Source organism: Carettochelys insculpta, chromosome 7 (genome assembly GCF_033958435.1).
Source record: "Carettochelys insculpta isolate YL-2023 chromosome 7, ASM3395843v1, whole genome shotgun sequence".
Taxonomy (NCBI): domain Eukaryota; kingdom Metazoa; phylum Chordata; order Testudines; family Carettochelyidae; genus Carettochelys; species Carettochelys insculpta.
The window spans coordinates 16,541,029-16,562,114 of NC_134143.1; the positions used below are offsets into that span (position 1 = coordinate 16,541,029).

General features: G+C 41.3%; 1 protein-coding gene across 5 annotated transcripts in view; it reads left to right on the forward strand.

The window, feature by feature from the left end:
* Nucleotides 1-21,086, forward strand: part of LOC142016026 (L-threonine ammonia-lyase-like) — a 71,151-nt gene that overhangs the window by 36,146 nt on the left and 13,919 nt on the right. For all 5 annotated transcript variants that reach the window (XM_075000072.1, XM_075000071.1, XM_075000069.1 and 2 more), the window contains 6 exons: nt 4,402-4,744; nt 6,593-6,709; nt 8,483-8,724; nt 15,641-15,806; nt 18,045-18,141; nt 20,225-20,300. In XM_075000072.1, the coding sequence (XP_074856173.1) occupies nt 4,472-4,744; nt 6,593-6,709; nt 8,483-8,724; nt 15,641-15,806; nt 18,045-18,141; nt 20,225-20,300 (971 nt within the window). In that variant the 5' untranslated portion in view covers nt 4,402-4,471. The remainder of the gene's footprint in view (nt 1-4,401; nt 4,745-6,592; nt 6,710-8,482; nt 8,725-15,640; nt 15,807-18,044; nt 18,142-20,224; nt 20,301-21,086) is intronic.

Here is a 21,086-nt window from a genome sequence, read left to right on the forward strand (position 1 = left end):
ATAGGCATAGGTGCATTCTGTGTGCTGGGTGTACTAACTGGCATTTAGTGGTTTTCAAAAAGCATTTTGTTGTACTGTGAACATTTAAGCAGGCACATCAGATTACTTTGCAACAATAACCTGTCATCTTTATCATTTACTTTAAAAAACATTAGCAGCCAAACTGGATCAGACCAAAGGTCCATCAAGCTCGGTATCCTGTCTTCTGATAGTGGACAATGCCAGGTGTCTCACAGGAATGAACAGAATAGGTAACCATGTTGCTTATTCCCATCTTCTCAAAAATAGGACACCATTCCTATCCATCCTGGCAAATAGCCATTAATAAACCTGCCCTCCATGTATTTATTTACTACTTTTTTGAACACTGTTAAAGTCCTGGTCTTCACAGTGTCCTCCGGCAAGGAGTTCCACAGGTTAACTATGCGCTAGGTGAAAAAATACTTCCTTTTTAAACCTCCTACTTATTAATTTCATTTAGCGACCCCTAGTTCTTGTGTTATGGGGAAAAGTGAATAATTTTCCTCATTTACTTTCTCAATACCAGTCATGATTTTTATAAACCTCTGTCATATCCCTGCTTAGTCTTCTCTTTTCCTAAGATGAAAAAGCCCCTGTCTTTTTAATCTCTCTTCATATGGCAGCTGTTGACATATGTCAGCTAATCATTTTTGTTGCCCTTTCTGACATTCTTCCAATGCCAAGATACCTTTTTGGAGCTGAGGTGACCACATCTGCACATAATATTCAAGATGGGTCATACTATGGATATAGCGGCAATAAAATATTCTCTATCCCTTTTTAAATGATTCCTATCATTCTGTTTGCTTTTTTTGACTGATGCTATATCTTGAGTGGATATTTTCAGAGAACTATCTTCAGTGACTCCAAGATCAATCTCTTGAGTGATAATAGCTAATTTAGTCGCCATCATTTTATACCTACAGTTAGGATTCTCTTTTCCAATGGGCATTACTTTGCATTTTTCAACATTAAAATTCATATGCCATTTTGTTGCTGTTAGCCGATGGCCGAGTAACGTGCGGTGAGGTACCAACTATGCCCTTGTTACCATCCGAGTCTTTAACTGCTAGAGCACTGGGCTCCTAGCACTCTCACCTATGGCCAGGCTGTGGTAACCAAAAGGTTAAAGTTCTTTTGATTGTGCTGGCTGTGTTGCAATGACAAAGAGTAACAGCAGTCAGGCTCAGATCTTAACTAGTTACAAGTTTATTAAGCTACAGTTATAAGCGTGCGGTTACAAAAGGCTATTGTTTACTTCTTATATGCTAGCAGAGTACAGGTGTTAACAGGTTATGTTACAATCCAATACAACGACACCTTAATACAACAACATCTATCTATAGAGCTCTAATTCTTTAACTGTGTACACCAAAAGGAGACCTTAACGTGGGTACATCTTACCCTCCTTGCATCTCTCGATACCAGCGTAGCCAAGCCAGGATTGGTCACTCAATTCCGCGGAAAGACGAATATGAGGTTGGGCGTCCCCAGTTGCAGACCTTGGGAGGCAATCACCTGACCCGACCAGCAGGTAGTTGGTGGGAATGCACTCAGAGTCAGTGTGCTGCTGGGCCCATCATTATACCCCTTGGGTCACGTATTCTCTTTCTTATCTATGGTGTCAGATCATACTGGTCTGTCTTTTGTGACGCCAGTTTTTACAAGGACAATTCTTACTTAATTTGCACTTGTAAGACAGGAGATAAAGAATTTAGGAGTACAGGACATTCTTTTAGAAGGGTGGAGATTTCTCTTCTGGGATAACTGTGTGGATGCATCACTCCATTAATGCCAGCCAAGGGCAGTCCTCTGAGGCCCTTCGTAAATGGTTAGCCTGCTAGCCCTCTATCTGTGTTTTCTGTTTCTCAGGGTCACGATGAGCCAGCACATCTGGGCCCCTTTAGGAAAGCATCAAAGACTGTGCTGTTTAACTGCTGTTCAGTGCCCTGTGTGCTCTGAGGCACCTTAGAGGGGAGGCAAAAGCTGGTCTGTAGTGGGGAGATTTTGTCTGGCTACAGTTGCCCGGTCACCTAGTTTTGAGAGACCCTTTTGATGCTCTTCACAGTCTGCTTTGGACTAAACGGTCTCCACCAATCTTTGTTAGCTGTAATCTTTACCAGCAAAAGTTTTTGTCATCACCTGACTTACCTTCTGTGCCAAAAGGCGATAATTTTAATTTTAGCCACCTATTCTTTGTTGATCTTGAATTTACCATTGCACCTGGGACTCATGTCATGCTAACAAATCTGTAGTACCCTGAATCATTATTCTTAAAATGTTCGTGCTATGTTGGTAATCCTCCAATCCTTTGGAAAGTCCTTAGTTTTTCAAGACTCATTACAAATTAATCTGAGCAGTTAAGAGAGCTGCTAAATCCTTTAAACTCTTGAATGTAAGTTATCTAGGCTGGTTGATATGAAAATACTTAATTTTAGCAGATGCTGTGTCACAACTTCCTTTTTTTCTTTTCTGTTCCATCCACAGAATCATATTGGAGGGATATATCATCCTACTTGGTCCAAATGCAGTAGATAAATATTTATTAAACATTTCTACAATACAGATGGTGGAACTGTAAATAATATTTAGCAACATATCTGTAACTGATGTAAATTTTGGAGGGGGGTCCCCTAATGTTTCAAATTATTTTGTCTTATCTTTAGCTCTATCGGTAATTGGTATTTCACTTATTCTTTTAGCTTCCCTTATCAGTCACCTACACTTCTTCACTTATCATTGCTGTTTAATTCCTGTCTTCGTATATAAATTCTTCATGTTTTATTGACACTTCCTCATCTTCTTTTAACTAGGTTAACTCTTTGCCTAGTGTAACTCTTTTGTCTGTGGAATTGTGGGGCTTTGAAACATTCAGTAATTTTTGTTGAAATGTCCCACTTTTAAAATTTATTTTCTCAGTCAGTTATGCTGACAATTGCTTTTAAAGTTTTGGAAAAATGGCCTTATTGCTTATTGATGCCATATTCTTTTTGAACAAAATACATATAATCAGATCATGAGCATTGGCAACAAGTTTTTAATATTTTAAAATGTATACTCCCTCCCCTCATATTTTAAGTGAAGGTTTTATTTTAATGCTAGTACTAAAGTATTGTCCCTATCCTGGGACTAAGTTGGACTGCGGTCACAAAACTCAGTGGAGTATTTCTGGTGAAAATGAATGGTGAATTTGGCTCTACACATGGGCATAGGTTGTTTGGTGGCTCAGTCAGTAGCTTCTCAGGCTGATTTAATGACTTGCTAATTGACTTATTTATAAAAAAAAATCAGGAATGAATGAATTCATGTAGCTTGGTTTGTTCATGTGCCCACTTATCTGCTGCTAATGCCAGCTAGCTAGCTGCATGAGCTTTCTGTCACTATGGAAAATGATAGTCCATTAATGCTTTAATTTATCTGTCTGAGGCATGGAAGAAAGAGAAAATGAGGTGTGGTGTCCTTAAGCAGTAGATAATAGTCTTTTACTCATCCAGAAGGCTGGTTCCCACTCTGCCACTCTAAGTGCAGAAGGTTAGGGCCTGCAAGAGACCTTAAAAATACCTTGCCTCTATAGGCTTCTGCTTAAAAGCTTCCCAAGGTCACAGATTTCCTGACCCTGGGAGATGGCTGCCACCACCCACGTGAGAAAACCTCTTTTTAGAACCCAGAAAGACACACTTGGGATGTCTCCCTGTGGGGTTAGGCCACCCTTAGAAGAGAGCTTGAAAACAAAGAGAAACTGCAGTCTCTGACTGATCTTTTTGTCTCAGGCATGCGTTACATGCAGAACCTCCTCTAGGGCACTAGAATCAAACCGTCTCCTTAAAAAGATGATTTCATTAACAAAACAAAGAAGACATACTTGTTAAGTGTACTTGGTTTCTCGGTGTACAGAGCAACTTAAAAAATATTTAAACACAGAGAATTACTTCTCTGGGATTCAATATAAAAGTTGCAGTGCACAGTGGGGTATGCCAGCCAGCCTGAGAAGTGTCACACCAAACCCAAAATAAAAAAAAAACAAAAAACTGATCACATCTGACTAAGCATTTCCTCTCTACCCCCATATCTGTTATTCCAAGATTCCTCTCAAGGCCTGGATATTGCTGTAAACTTCCACACCTGGTTTCAGACTTAAGCTATCTCTGTACCTCTTCTCCAGCCACACAAAGGACTCACCCAGCAGATAACTGCTCCAATTCAAGAGTGCCCCTCTCTTTTTCCATTGGTACACCTGGCTGCTTGCTAACATGGGATCCACTATCTCTGGGTATAACCCTTTACAGGCAATTTAGTTAACTAAATACTAGGATGACTAGGAAAGGGCTAGTAGCCGTCTCATCCATCACAGCTTTGTAACAATATTTCATTCTTTCCTAGGGGTGACCGGAAAGTAAAAAAACAAGGTGCCCCACTACGTTGTGAACTTCATGGCTGTAAGGAGGGGCTGATGAGAAATGGTCATGTGGGACAGCAGCCGCCATCCATCAACCCTGAGAGACTGAAAGATTTTGGCGAGGAGGACTACCTGAATGGGGACGTGAAGACCTGGGAAATGAAGATAGTGAGCCGTAATGAGGAATTGCTCAGAGATGCCCTGGACCCAGTCCCTCAGCCAAGCAGTAGAACCAGCCGGCCAGCCTGTAATAAGCTGATTCGATTTGAAGATATTAGTGGTGCAGCTTTCAAAATCCAGAGTGGCATTCAGAAAACCCCCTGCATGGTATGATATTTACAATGCTTTGTTCTCCAAATCTCTCTAGTTTTGTAGGAATTAGTCAGCAATGACGAAAGAACGTGTGTTAAGAGCAGTAGATGTGTCTCTGTAGGACGATGATCCTTTCAACAGCTTAGCTGATATCAGCCAATGTTTAATTTATTCTTCTGTGTTTGCACCATCCTAAATTTGCAAATGTTTCAGTGACTCATAGAAGGTAAAAACACTAGCCACAAGGATCTTCTCCCTTATGTAGCAGTAAACTGAGAACTGGTGTGTTCCTTTCAGCAGTGATCTACAGAAGGCAATTTAAGCACTTCCAGCATATACACAGTTTGCTTCACAGCAGGCAAGCATTTTTCTTGGGGGGGGGCTCAGATTTACATTTGGGGACAGATGACTGTGTAGTCCAGTTAAAAAAAATAAAAGTATTAGGAATTGGTATGCCCATGGGAATGATGTAATACTTTGCTCCATCTTTTATGAAGCATTGATCTAACCCATTATATTGCTGGTGCATAAAGTCAGTGTTCTGAGGTTGATCTGTCTCCAGCATAGTGCAGCTTGGGTTGTTACGCAGGAACTAGAGCCAGTGATCCAAATGGAGACTGAACATCAGGGGATCTTTAGAAGAACAGAGGATCTTAACATCCAGCATTAAACTTCGGATGTAGTATGCGGTGAGCAAGGAAAATATGGTGTGCCTTTTCCATAGGGTTGTGTGTTCTGGGTCCTCAGGAGCCCACATATCTTGAGTTCTAGGTAAGCTTGACTAAGCTTTGTTTTTCATGTGTTTTCTGTTTTGCTGGAATTTTTCATCAGACGTTTAAGCCACAGGGAGGATATTTCTTCACTATTTCCACTGTCTGACGACGGAAATAACATGATACAATGCAATATTTGTCTCCTTGTTCTTCTCTCTAGCAGTTCCACACTGCTTCAAGGGTAACAGGAAGACAGTCGGAAAAGCAGAGTATTTTTAAAACAGAGAAATTGTTTTAAGTCATCATATTTCCCTGAGTCTGGGCAAGTGTCTCTATGTGCCACTTTGCTGCACCCGCCTATAGGCCCTATCCCTGCAGTTCCCTTTGGCTGTGATTCCAGGCCAATGGAAACTGCAGGGGCGGAGCCTGGGAGACAGAGAAGCTTCCTGGTGCTTGCAGCTCCAGTGGGAGATGGGGGATACAGTGTGTGGAGCTACAGCCACCCCACCAGACAGGCTAGAACTCGAGGCTTTAGTGGTTGCATCCCTGGGCCCCAGGCTAAGGGGGCTGCACAAAAAGTTCTGCACTTGTGCTGGCTTGGAAATCTTTTTGCATGCCTGCCCTTGGCCTGAGGCTCAGGGATGCAGTCCCTAAAGCCCTTCCTTAATCCAGCCCTGCTGACACAGCTCAAGGACTGGGCATGCCCCAGAAACATCCCAGAGCCCTGTCACTCCATGCCAGGTCCACTACATGTGGGCAGACAAGCTCAGCAATGAGGATCCAAGTGCAGAGGGGTTTAGTGTGAGGGGGAAATCTAGGTGTGGGGTGAAAGAGTTCTGGTGAGGCAATCTGAGTGAGGACAGCTCTGTGGGAGATCTGGATGCACTGAGAGCCAGGACTAGAGGCTATAAACAAATTTATGGAACCTTGGGAAACTTGGCTGCACCCATGATAAGTGTTTGCCTAGCTAACTGAAACCATTCTGGATTACAGATGTTGCCAGATGAGAGAGTTCCGGATTAGAGAGGTTCAACCTATACTTCTGTTTTGCTGGAACTGACTCATGATCACTCTAATAAAGCAAGTGAAAGTTTGGAATGTAGTAGGTAAAAAACCACTGCAACACAATAATAGTTTCCATATTTCTCAGTATTCTAGACTTTCAAAGCTATATGGAATGGAGATCTATCTGAAGAAAGAGTTCCTTCAATACACAGGATCTGTAAAGGAGCGCGGTGTGCTTTACCTCTTAACATCTCTTCAGCAGGTATGATGCATTTCCCAAGTCTATAAAGAACAATAAAAAAGCATGCTTCATCTATGGGACAACTTCATGCTGCAAAATTAAAGATTACCCTATTATTTGTAAATCCTCCCAGTTTTGCTGTATTTTCTTATGTAAGTATTCACATATTGCTGTAGTGAGCAGCCTAGACCAGTGTTTCTTCAACTTTTTTGAGACCATGGAATACCAAACCATAATATTTTTTATGTGGAACACAGATGAAAATTTTCTTCAAAAAAAAAAAAGTTGTCAGATCAAAAAAAAAAAAGAACAAAAACCAACCAAACAGCAAAAACAAAACAGAATAAAGTAACTTAATACAGTATCATAGCAATGAAGAAGTTACATTTTATCTGGTTTTAATAACAGAAATTAGTTTTCTTGTAAAATTTTGAATTAATTTTCCAGACGTTCGTGGCACACCTGCAAGTTGTTCACAGAATACCAGTGTTCCACAGAATATAATTTAAGAAACACTGGCCTAGACAGACCTGTAAATCAATTAATTAAAACATAGTACTTGCATCTTTATTAGATACATCAGCAGGATTTTTTCAATAAATGTTATGGGAATAATCGAAGGAAACTTTTGTGGTGTTTAGATCTTAGAGCTTATTCATGGTGTTTGAATGAGTTGATCGTGATGCATGTTATATACTACTGGACTGACAAAAAATGTTGAAATCCCAAATTCAGTGTGTATTCTAAGTGAAGAAACTAGATTTGTGAATGTTTTTGGAGACGATTCCAGCAGTATGGGTTTTATCTCTTCTCTTATAAGATGCTACCTATGTGTACAAAAAATAATATTTAACTTACATGGGGCACTTGAGAAGTACTGATTTTTACAGTATCTGCAGGTGCTTATATTACAGGGGGGAAATCAAGGCAGAAAAGTCAAGTGATTTTGTTTTTTATCCAAAGGCAGAGATAGGGACTGGCTCTTGTATCAAAAATCAATTGATGTTTGCCTGTGATTTCAATGGGAGAAGGATTAGACCCAGGGAATATTAGAGCTGGGAGTGAAACTCAAAACTTCCTGATTCCTAGACCTACATTTTAAGCCATTAGATCACACAGAGATGCATATGCCGTATCATGGTGTCACACCTTGAGAATTTAACACTCGGGGGGGGAAAGAGTGGGTGCCACATTTTGGATGTGGAGTATTTGGGAAAGTCCAGAAAAGAGCAACAAACATGATTAAAGGTCTAGAAAATATGACCTATGAGAGAAGATGGAAAGAACAGAGGGTTTTTAGCTTGCAAAAGAGAGACTGAGCAGGGACATGATAACATCTTTCGAATACCTAAAACATTGTTATAAGGAGGAGGGAGATAAATTATTCTCCTTAACCTCTGAGGATAGGGCAAGGAGCAGTGGACTTAAACTGCAGCAAGGAAGATTTAGGTTGGACATTAGGAAATAACTTCCTAATTGTCAGGGTTGTTAAATACTTGAATAAATTGCCTAGGGAGGCTGTGGGATCACCATCACTGAAGATATTTAAGGACATGTTATAAATATCTAACAGGTGTGATATAGGTGGTGCTTGGCTCTGCTGTGAGGGCAGGGGACTGGACTTGATGGCTTCTCGAGGTCCCTTCCAATCCTAGGATTCTAAGACCAATAAAAACTAGCACAGTATAGTCCAGAGAATGAAATCAACCATCATCATCAACCTTTGCATGCTTATATGACCAGGCTGCCATTTTCTGTGATACCATGTAATGAAGAAGCAAACGTGTTTTGCAGGAGCAGCAGAGAAAGGGCGTAATAGTGGCTTCTGACAGTAACTTTTCCATGGCAGTCGCATACCATGCCTCGGAACTCCGCATTCCAGTGTTTGTCATCATGTCTACCAACACTTCACCAGCCAGAGTGAAACTGTGCCGTGAATACGGTGCCATGGTGATCTCCTATGGCACTACAGCCAAGGATTCCCAGATCCATGCAAAAAGGCTGGCCCATGAGAATGGCTATCTATACCTTGAAGAGTAAGTGGAAGTTTAATCAGACAGTTGTTCAGCTAATCTGTTTATCAGCTAATTGTTCTTTGCAAAGCCTCTTTAGTGTCATACCACCAAACTGGACCGTTGCTCACTAAAAGTTTCACTGAGTTTCCTAGGAGCCTGGGATAGATTGGATGAGAGTCTGGACTGATGTTTCTCCCTCTTTTTTGGCATGGTTTCCTGTATGAGTGAAGCAAGTTTGGTTTTGGTTATAATTTTGTATTACACTTGTGTACAGGTTGAAAGTAAAACTTGAAAAGAGGTCCACCCCCGCCTTACATTTTTCTTCCTCCTACCTTGTAGAACTATTTTAGATGGACAGCATGTATATGGAAATGCAAATCCAACCATTTAATATTAAAATGGTGGAAGATTTCCTATGAAGGCATCATCCTGCAAATCCATCATGGGAACTGTCCTTAGAAAGAGAGGGAATCCAAAATGGGTTCTCTACATATTTCAGACCTGTTAATTCTTCCAGATTGGCAAGATGACTCCTTTTTTTGGCCACTGTTTGCATTATTCCTCACTAGGCGCTTCACTCTTACTGACTGGAAAGTGCAAGATCTCAGGAGGCTGCACCTCTGTCTATAGTGATTTAGCCTGGAGGACTAATCATAGAGATGCATCTTGGAGTATGATCCATAAGCCTACTATGGCTATGGACAGAGACCTGCTGGACAATGCTGTTGCCACCTGCCTGTGGCTATAGGGGCCAGCAGAATAACCAGGGAACAGCAGCGAGGGTCTTGGGAGGGAGAACTAACAAGGGAGCATAAGGTTAAGGCAAAGAAATCTTCTAATCTTAGGCTGCCATCCAGTCCAGGAAAATGAGCAACCAGTTACTTGAGCACAAGGCCTAGGAGATGCCAGAGACAACCAGGTGTTAACTTGTCAGAAGTGGTTATTAACAACAAATCAGCAGCAGGTCCTGCCTGGCCACAACAGACAGAAGAAGAAAAGTGCTCTAAGTATGCAATGGGAACAGTAATGAGTTGGCTATAGATGCCAGCCAAAGACATCTGGGCAGGAAATTACTCACAAAAATACCCTTTATCCCTCTGCTTCCCAATGACCAGGCCAAGGCAGGAGTGGCAGCCCTAAGGGACTTGTGTAAGTATAATGCCTGGTCTTGGGCCCTGTAATGTGAGCAGTGGCCAAATTTGCATCACTGCGTGGGTGGGGCCTTTTTTTGTTCAGAGAGAAGTATAATCTTTCCTGCTAACTACTCTCACTCTGATGTGCATTAAGAAAAAGACTTCCTGACTTGAGACCCTAACATGTAGGTAATACTGAAAGAGGGGAACAGTTAAGACACATCCTTCTGAAACTGTTTTTACAGTACAATGTTGGTTGGGTGTCTGGGAACAGAGCTAAAATATGAAACCTAATGTGTCTAACAGCCAAGGGATGAATTTTGTTGGGTCAAACTAAGTGCCACATACATGGCATTGAATTAGTTAATATGGAAGAGGGAAAAAAAAGATATCTTGCTAGACCAGTCTCTTAAATTCTAAGTCTAGTATACACATACATAGAAGGCTAATAAAATAGTGTCTTGTGTCTAAACAAGTCTTAAGTCTAAGCATACTGTGCTGATAGTTTATGAAGTAGTATTCAGTTTTGGTCCCTTTCTTGGTGAAAAATGTGGCTATGATGGACATAACACAGTGGAAGGCAAGAAGAGATTAATGGAATGAAGAGTCTTGCTTGTGAGGAATGATTGACGAAAGTAGGACTCTGCCTTGAGAGAAGGCAATTAACAGGTGATATAGCTGAAGTATTAAACTAGCTAAGGATGAGTATAAAATCGGGCATGACTATCTGTTTGAGGGAATTGGATAGGCCAGACCAAGGGGACATTGTTTTAATATGGGAGAATATAAACAAAAATTGTAAGGAGTTGTTATAATTTAAGAATGAACATTGTAAAATAAATGGAACAAAGAGAGTTCACAAGTCTTTCCTAATTGGTTCATCCATCTCTAGTTTTGATTTTTGAGTAGATTTACTGATCATCAGAGCATTCCAGTGCATAATGTGTTACTCACCGTTAGAGTTAACTAGGGCAGTAGGACTTCCATGTGTGAACTCAGGATAGAATATATAGTCTTAGGTCACAACTTTCAAAGAAGTCTAAGGGAGTTAAGTGCCCCAAACCCACAGTGCATTTAAAGTTTCTTGAGGTTCCTTTGAAAATCATAGTCCTAGGTATTAAATCACCACTCAAACATTTTACTCCAGTTCTCACCAATTTTGACCTGTGTTTCAACTGATGCTGTTTTTACCAATGAGAGGTCTGTTTTTTGGAACACTACATCATGCATAACTAATGTTTGTTGGTTTGTTTTAAATCATGATCTCAGCTTGGTTTATAAATCTGGAAGCTTTGAGACAAGCATCTTTCCAGGTATCTCTGCTGCCAATAGGTGGTGCTTCTGAAAATTCGTATAGCAGTCATAATTATAACTGATTACTGTAAATCTCAATTACAACGTATAGATACTTTTACCAAGCAGCTTTTAAGAACCGTGACTAATTCAAAGCTAAAACTGTCATAATGAAAAGGTGTGTGATTTATTACTGTGTGATCAAAACCCTAATTCCACATACCAACATCACTCAGACGCCAAAACTAAAAAAGAAAGTTGTGCCACCAAGTAAAGCCTGACTCATGCTATTTCGGGTGTAGACTTGAACAACATTCCGTGTATGATGGACACTCACAGGAAGCATCCCTGCTTGTAGCAGTACATAGTTACCTATGCCGGAATTCACTTGTGATGTCTACAATCGTGCTGCATTATTGGCTGGGGATCTTTGAGTCATACATTTTCAGGACATCAGCTTGACTTTTCTCCGGAAGGAGAACATGTGCAATAGCACTGTGACTCCAGAACCATGTTAAAGGGTGGATTCATTTGTGGGTTACAGGGAGAATAACAAAGATTCCTTCCCTGAGTGTCCTGGTTTTTGTTGTTTAACTCCACATCCAAGTACTGGCCGAATGGGACCACCAGTTACTTGAGATCAGATGAGCTTGCAACCTCAGGAAGCATGTTTTGTAGTTCTCAGGGTTAAATATCCCTAGGGCTATGTCTGCACAATGAAATCAGTGTAAGTTAGGAGCCTAACCCTAAATACCTTTATGGACCATGGCTTTCAAAATTATACTATCAAAACTATGCTATGCTCCCCATGTCAGGCATTCCAATTTCAAACACTGGGGCTGTGTCTACACTAGCCAAAAACTTTGAAATGGCCATGCAAATGGCCATTTTGAAGTTTACTAATGAAGCGCTGAAATACATATTCAGCACCTCATTAGCATGCGGGCGGCCGTGGCACTTCGAAATTGATGTGGCTCGCCACCGCGTGGTTCGTCCAGACGGGGCTCCTTTTCGAAAGGACCCCACCTATTTCGAAGTCCCTTTATTCCTGTGAGCAGATGGGAATAAGGGGACTTCGAAGTAGCCGGGGTCCTTTCGAGAAGGAGCCCCATGTGGATGAGCCGCACGGCGGCGAGCCGCGTCAATTTTGAAGTGCTGCGGCTGCCCGCATGCTAATGAGGCTCTGAATATGTATTTCAGCGCTTCATTAGTAAACTTCGAAATGGCCATTTGTATGGCCATTTCGAAGTTTTTGGCTAGTGTAGACGTAGCCTGGGAATATGAATACTATATTTTGGAGATAAATAAGCACCCATCAGCTAGCTAGTTTTATATCACAAGTGCTAATTTTAGCATCCACATATGAGATTCTTGTTCTATTAAATTACTGTTTATGTATAAGGAGGGAAGCAAAAGTGATACTCATCTTTGGTTTTATAGCTAAGCATGCAGTTTTTAAAAAAAACTAAAGAATTTTATTTTCACCATGAATGGAAATTTTAGACATTAATATAGGAGGTATGGTTTGGAGTCCTTTCCAAATGTCAGCAAGGAACATATGACTATCTAAAGTGCCTGTCCAGCTGCTTGTAGGCATGTTGATCATGACGTATGAAAGGTAGTCTACCATTTGATACATCTTCAGATTTTAAAAGCAGCATTATCTGTAAATTAAATCTTCCAGATTCACGTTCACCTCTGCAAGGTCTCATGAACTTTGATATGTAGATTGCAAAGGTCACTTAAAAAGAACGAGAGCAAACAAAAAAACCTAATGCTAGGTTGGGGGTTGGAAAGGTGTTCTAATTTCCCAGTAGAAGTTTTCAACGTACCAATGATATTTTTATCTTGCTTTTAAAACGGGCTGGACTCAATGACCTCTCAAGGTCCCTTCCAGTCCTAGTAGTCTATGAATACTATCTAAAGGGAGGAGGTTGGTCTTTTGGTTATGGCCCTGGATTGGGGTTCAGTTCCCAGCTCCATGTAATCTTGAGCAGTTTGGTTAATCTCTTTCTGTCTCATCTGTAAAACAGAGATGATGCTGAATTTTCCCTTCTCTCTGTCTTCTTAATTAATATTGTAAATTGTTCAGGGCAAGGGACTATCTTTTTCACTGTCTAGGAAAAGCAACAAGTACATTTGAGTTCTGATCCCTGTTGGGGTCTCTAAGGGTTGTTATTATAATACAAATAATTAATGAGTAAATATACTCCTTGCACTAGAGATAAAATTAAGGGATGAATATGTTGGTAGAATGTAAAAAGTGAAATCATTGGTACAGCAATTCTGCTCGATTTATGGATTTGTCAGAGTATGCAGAATGCACCCAGGTACTCCATAGACATATAGTTTCTGATTAATTTGTCATTTGCACATTTAATTAAAATGGTTCTAAATCAGCCATCTCTGAAATGACAACTCTTTTTTTTTGTTGTAGCTTTCTGGATGAGTGCATGTTATAGAATGAGGTTTCTGGACACAGCTAGAGATATCAATCCAGGGTACCTTTGCTTAAAATCTGGGCTACTTACAGCCCCAGGTTGGGATTTTCTTCTCACTAAGGCAAATCCAACCAGCCACGACAACACCTCTGCCAGCCAGAAGCCACAGAAGCAAATCCGCAGATGAATTAGCTGCGTACCAGCCCAGAAGAGACAACCCCAGCTCAGGTGAAAGGTTTTTTAAAACCTTTTTCACAAACCCCACAAAGATTCTTCTGGGCCCCAAAGGGCCCAGCCACAGTCCTAGGTCAATATATACTTGAATCTTACCCAAAAACAACATATTTGCCCAAATCCTGTTGATCTAAATATCTAAAGATTTATTAGATTAGAGAGACAAATTGTTAAAGCAGTACTTTACACACATCAATTACAGCTATTGATGCAGGCCAGCAATGTTATTTGCTGATTCTTGAAAGTCTATGAAAGTCCATTTCAGGTTACATAGTTTTAGTTACTGGAGAATTGTAGATCTAGTCCACAGGGGTCCACATGATAGTACATGGGACCTTGGAGACAGACACAGGAACCAAAAGACAAAAGATTTAAGATAGACATTGCTAAGTCTCTCTTGTGTCCAGGGATCAAGCACTTCTTCCCATCAGGCCCTTGAGGATTGAAAGTCACCTGATGCAGGTGAGCCACTGTGGCAAAATGCCACTGGTCGTGGGTTTTGCTAGCTCGCTCCAGTTATTTACATGACAGGTGGGATGATGCTTTGGCATCCAGTGTCAATTCCTTTGCCCAGACCAGGCCACCTGACCAGTGGGCTGCATTCCATTGACAAGTCCCAAGCCTGTGGGTGTGGATCCGACATCTGAGCACTTGGCTTCCACCTCATTGTTTAGCCCAATGTCCTGGCTGGGGCTGAGTTCGCACCTCCTATTGTGAATCTTAGCACTGAAACATTTTCTAATCCAGCTACATAGCTAAAATCTGTAACTTTACCTACCAACAAGATACAGACATATAAGTAGCATACATAAATTCAGGACATCAGCAGCTTTCATTAGACACTTCACATGGCCCAACTATGCAATATTTGGAGCCAATGGATACACTGGGCATGTAAAATGGCTTCCATACCCAATATAAAAATCCAGTCACATGACAGTGCAATCTTAGTATGTTCATTAAACTTCCTGTAGCTATAAGTATTTTTCCAATGAATACTTAGGCAGAATAAATCCTCCTCTTATCCTCCAGGGAGGTGTTCCAAAGTGGCATTACTGTGTCAGATTTTGGCCCTGAATTGCAGAACAACTGGTGCTCCACTGATCTGTTCTGTATCTATGTGACTGTGTAAACACAGCGCTTCAGTTTCCTGCAAACTCCCACTATCATGAGCACTAAATCTCACTCAGCCGAACAGAGCTAGTAGATTCCACACTAGATTCCTCCTTATTGCTCACCTTTTTGACGGGAGGATATTCGAACTCGTGAGCCTAAGGGAGTGGTAGCAACAGAAATGGTAATTCTCTCCTGATGAGCAATTTAATTATCTGACAGCCATGCCAATACAGAATTCACCTGGTCATAATTATAGTAACCTGAGAACCAGCAGGACAGGCTTTTTCAGGGGCAAAAAGTTCCACTTAGTCATCTGGCAAACCACTGTTGGTCACTTTAATCCTGACTTCCCTGGATGAAATCCATCACCCCTGCCACACTCGGATTGGTAACTATAAAGTGGCTTAGAGATCTCGAAACACTTGCTGACCAGGCTAAAGCTGCTGAACTTGTGTCTCTTTCTTCACTCTTATTGTGCTCCATGTTGCCTTTCAATATGATGATGTTTTCAGAAGCATCTACTAAGCTTCATTGCGGCGATATCTTTAGCTGCAATGCATGTGAGGGTCCAATCAGTAGCAGGAAGTACCAGAATTCCCACAAAGCATTGCCAACAGTGTGTATTTTCATAGGTGGCTTCCCTGATAAACTGTATCTGAGCAAGAGTGAACTGTTAATGGGTCCCAACGCTTCAGTGACTTGTTTGTTCTTTCCACATAGGGAGGACAGTGCTATATACCTGTCAGGTCTGGGTACCATGGGATTGGAGATGTATGAACAAGTGCCAAAGCTGGATGCTGTGATCGTCCCTGCGGGAGGACACTGTGGGTTGCTGGCAGGATCGGCCGCTGCCCTCAAACATCTTAGCCCACATATTGCTGTGATTGTAAGTTATTTTTTGCCTTTCAGTTGTGTGTTTTGAGACGTTTCTTGGTCTATCTTTCAGGCCTCAGAAAGGTGCTGTGTTCTAAGGTGTGCAGAATGAGTCTGTATTCACTGTAGGGCAAGGGCTGTGTCTACACTAGTCCCATTCTTCGAAGGGAGCATGGTAATGAGCCTGATTGGAGAATAGTAATGAAGTGCTGCATTCAATATGCAGCAGTTCATTGGGCTAATTCTGCCCATGGGAAGTAAGGGCGCTTTGAAATTGCCATGGGTACTTCGAAGTGCCCATGGCTACAACTTCGAAGTTGCCGTGGGGAGAATTAGCCTAATGAGGTGCTGTATATTCATCACAGCACTCCATTAGTATTCTCCAATGAGGCTGATTACCATGCTCCTTTCAAAGAAAGGGGCTAGTGTAGACGTAGCCAAGGCTATTAGTTCCCAGGAGAGCTCTACTTTAGAATTTGGGCAGCCTGCTTCAATTCTTGGTCAATTGTTTCAGTTTTTGTTAGTTATGTAGGAACCCTTTTCCGAAGTACACAAAACCAAACTCTCCACGTGTGAATTTTTAAATGGCCTGTGTTTTTTTAGGGTTGTGTGGATATAAGACCCTTTGTTTAGGTTGTTTAAAATATGTGTGATCTTATTATAGTAAAAGCTTTGTTATCCAGCATTTTAATATCCAGAAAATTTGATAAGCTGGCAGTTAACCAGAAAAATTCTGATAGCTACCCGCTATAATTTTCCAGTGTTTGTGGAAGTCACATTTGTTTGATGGCTCAAGCAGTAGAAGAGCATTAAATTGCAGTACTATATAAAGAATTAATGTTAAAAGATGTCATGTTAAGTAAGGTTATTTCATTTCTTAAAGACTTTTTGAGTTTGCTGAAAAAGCCTAGTAACTGGCAGCCCCCATGCATGCCAGATAACAAAGCTTTTACTGTAAAAGTCTCTTTAGCTAGTTCAAAGTTTTGTGACTCTGTAGAACTCTTATTTGAAAGATCTCCAACTAGAGAGATCCCCAAAACAGTATAATAGTTACTTAATCTTTAAAACAAGGGGATATGGCATGAGGTCTTCTCTCATTTTTCATTCGGTTCTGGGAGACTCCCTGAATATAAAATTCCAAACTTGACCTGAGGGAAAAACAGACGTATACTGAATTTAATAGAAACTAGTAGGAATCACTGAGGAAACTGAAATCTACAGCGAATCATAATATTCAAGGCTAGAAATGTAAATGCTTATTTTGCACATATATGGGGAATATTGTAATAGTGCCAATGGATCAATAGATGGCCAAGGCACTCCATAAGACCTGTTTTGAGGACTTAAGTGTCATATAGGCTTTGTGCTATTCCTATGAATCAGGGTGAATTTAACCCTGTTTTTGTATGTGTTGTATTTTCTCTTCATTTTGATGTAAACCTTGCAGAAAATGAGGTAATGCCTGTTAAAGATAGCTTGTTCCTGTATGTTTGTTTGTTTGTTTTTCTTAGGGAGGGATGTAATAGTCCAAATGATTTAATTGTTTCTTTGTATGTCACAAAGGGACTGTTGGATTAAATATGCATTTTATTTATTTATTCCTTGCTTCTGTTAAATAACTTGACATTTATGGTCAGGCGACAAGTGAAAAAGAACCATTCGGACTCCTTTTATGAGCTATTCTCATGCCAAAAGTTAAAATTAAATTCAAAGAAATTGAATTTATTCTTTGGAAGAGGTTGGGGACTGAGAAATTGGAGAGGGGCACTTTCGAGGTAAAATCTTAAGTTAAAATCAACAAACCACTTTGTTCAGTCAAAATAAATACCCTCAACTAAAACTGAAATTAAAAGCAAAATTATAACTCACCAGTCATCTTCTAGTTGTAGAAACTAAGCAGTTTCACTTTGTTTTGCACCAGTAAAATACTGCTGTTTTGAGTACCTTACAGATTAGAACCTCTTGAAATTCATACAAATATTTCTGTTCTTTTTTTTTTTTTTTAAACCTCTCCTCATTCCATTTTCTTCAAAGGAAAACCTAAACTTGGGGCCTTTACCAAACAGGGAGTATATGCATAGAACTAGGGGATAGCTAAAATTAAATTGGCAATGGGGGTTCATAGCGGCTGCTAATCATGACAACAATTTTTCCCCAGACTTTTTACAGAATTTATTTCCTCGGTGTTGGTGGCTTCTGTTGGAACTTGATCTGCATTGTAGTAAGTAAAGATTTTTCCCCCTTTTCCCAGGGTGTTGAATCAGAGAGTTTCCCTGTATTACAACAAACATTAAAGACAGGCTATCCTATTGAAGATCAGGCCTGTAGCAACCACCAGTTTTATGGAGGTAAGAGTATGAATTCAGATGATAAAGGTTATTATGGATTTCTGCAACCTCTGAATCTTCTTTTTTAATTAATCCACACCAGGTATGACTGGAGTGAAGCATCTCATCTGAAATATCAAAGTTAAATAAATATTGCTAACAGAAACTCAGGGAGATGGAGTTTAAAATGTGGACACAATGACTATGTCTAGATTACAGGGATTAGTTGACAGAAGTTTTTGTTGGAAAATATCTTCTGAGAAAATGTCTGTCAACAAATCATGGCCAAATTGCCAAGCGGATCACAAGAGCGATCATTCGGTTGACGGAGAGTAGCTGGAATGTCCAGCTGCTCTCTCAGCAAAACGGCCAACCAGAAGCATAGCAGACAGGGCTGCCTGGTGCCCGGGAAGCCCTGTCTGTCAACAGAGCACCCACCAGAATGTCCAGGCTAGCTTTCTGTCCAAAGATCTCTGTTGACAGAGGCGTTATGTCTCATGGGGAGTGGGACAAGGCTGTTGGCAAAAGTGCTGCATTCTGTCAAATTGCTGTCAACAGCACACCTTGGGAATCTAGATGCTCCCTGGGTTTCGGCGACAAAACACCAGTTTTGTTGACAATAACCCTCTAGTGTAGACAAAGGCAATGAGACCTACAGATCCAGCATTTTGTTGCCTAAATGAAAACTTAGGAACAAGTGTGGATTTAGTTAGAGCTAGATTTTGCCATCTGCATCACAACTGGATTACCTTCCTTCACTGAAATCAGTGGGACAGCTTGCAAAGTAAGACATTAATCAATGTAAGGTTGGCAGAATGTGGTTTCCTTATTTGGATATGTAGAACAACAAGGCAGCAGTGTTTGGAAATGGGGCTCTCAGTTTTTGTGGGGGTTTATTTAATTTTCAGAGAAACCTATATATTAAAACAAGCACAAGCAGAATATCTTTAGCTGATTTTCAGAGTTCCTCCTTCATTGAGTACGAGAGCTAGAGAGCAACACCTCTGAAAATACAGCTGTGTGAGCTTGCCAACTCTTCCCTTCTTTCTAAAGCCTCTCCACTCCAACTCACTCCATCCCCAGCACACACACATTCATGTCAACTTGTGGATATTCTTCCTCTTAACCCATCTAGAGATGTCCACACACAAACTTCTTTCTATTGTTAAGAACCCCTACCCCTCTGTATTCTCATTTGCTGGCACTTCACTTAGCCACTGTGGCCCACAAACTTTGTCCTTTTCAGCACCTCCCGTCGATTTACAATGAGATCTAATTCAGATGCTGTTGCACATGGTGAATTATATAGTCACTAGCTCATTGAAGTCAATGGGATTTTGCAGACACAGGGGTTTTGTGTGCAGTTCCTACAGCAGAATGGGGTCTTAGATTCAGAACCGTCCCATCCATAGGATGAGATGGGGTGTGCTGTTGGAGGCCCCATGGTGGCTGTCCCAGCAGTCCTATGAACAGGAGTGGGGAGATTACCTGGTGGCAGCAGTGGGGACAGGCAGCAGCAGCAGGGGCTCACCTTCCGTCCCCTTGCCATGCCCCTGTACTCACCATGGGGCCCACCACTGACTCCCAGCCCACTGAGCCCCACTTGTGCATGGGTGACTGGCAGCACAGGCTGCTTCCCACTACCATAGAGAAGGGGAGCTCAGCAGACAGGGAGGGCACAGTGGAGTGGAGCAGGCTGCCGCTCACACTGCATGGTGACTGGCGAGGAGGACCGAGAGGTGGTAACCACCTGCTGCTGCTTCTCGCTGCCCCAGGTAATCCCTGGTTAGGATGTTTGGGGAGGTGCAAGGGGCAGGGCCTGAGGCACAGGAGGGGATTGCCCCGTGGCATTGGTGTGGGTTGCTCCAAGCCCTGCTCCCCGCCAGGATGACCCTGCTTAGATTGTAAATTCTTTACTGTCTTATCCTGGCGTGCTAATTTTGTATGGCTATAGGATTAATAGGTCATTAAAATATTTTATCAAGCACCTAATGGGCAGTGTTTGTTTTATTTCAGACAAAACAAAGGCATGCAGGGTTCTAGGCAGGTGCAGCCATGACTAAAATAGCCAGCTTCACTTTTGATATGTTGCTTAAATCTGCAGACATGAGTGGACCTCGCTTTGGCACCAATTCTTTGCAGTTGACTGGGAAGCTTGTAGACAAGGTTGTTACCGTCAGGTAGGTGAAGAAAAACAACGCAGTGCAGGATGTTGACTTGAACAGGTATTTGTGAATTGAAATACTCTTGTATACGACAGAAGGTCTGTTTAGGCTCCTCTCTTAGGGTCTGATCAGTTCTGATTTCCACTGAATTGATATTGTTTATTGCTTTTTCTCAAAGAAAGTTTCAGCTGCTTGGGGCAGCAGGATCAAACTCTGAGGTCCTGAGTGAACTCTTCGAAAGCAGGAGCAGGTTTTCAGTTGACTTTCTCTGGCTCTTCAATGGGGGCAGGGGGAGGAGAACCTCACAACAAAAATACATTGTCAAGTAGCATTTATGTTCCCATCTGTTTTGGTATTCATTCAACAGCATGGCTTCAGCTATGTTTCAAATGCTGTCTTTCATACAAACTGTGTCCTGAGGTATTTTCAGGAGCATAAATAATATTTATCCAGTTATACATTTTACAAATATGAAAGAGGTTGAGATACAGAAGCAACGGAGAGAGGTGGTTTCATGTGAGATTTGAAACTGAGAGAGATGGGTCAGGGAATCCGGATAGACTCTTCCAAGTGACAGGCATTGTGGGTAACTCTAGGGAAATTATAGATTATATGGTGCAGTACTACTTACCCTTGTGTATGATCAACCCAGGGAAAAAATATAAGCCAGAGCTACCACTGGGGTAAGTTAGACAGTTGAAGATCAACTCCTCTGCCTTTTTCAAGGCAATTATGCTTGCATTATTTGCCTTGAGATAGTACAAGTTCTCTTAGTAACAGCTAGATGACTAGTGGGGGAAA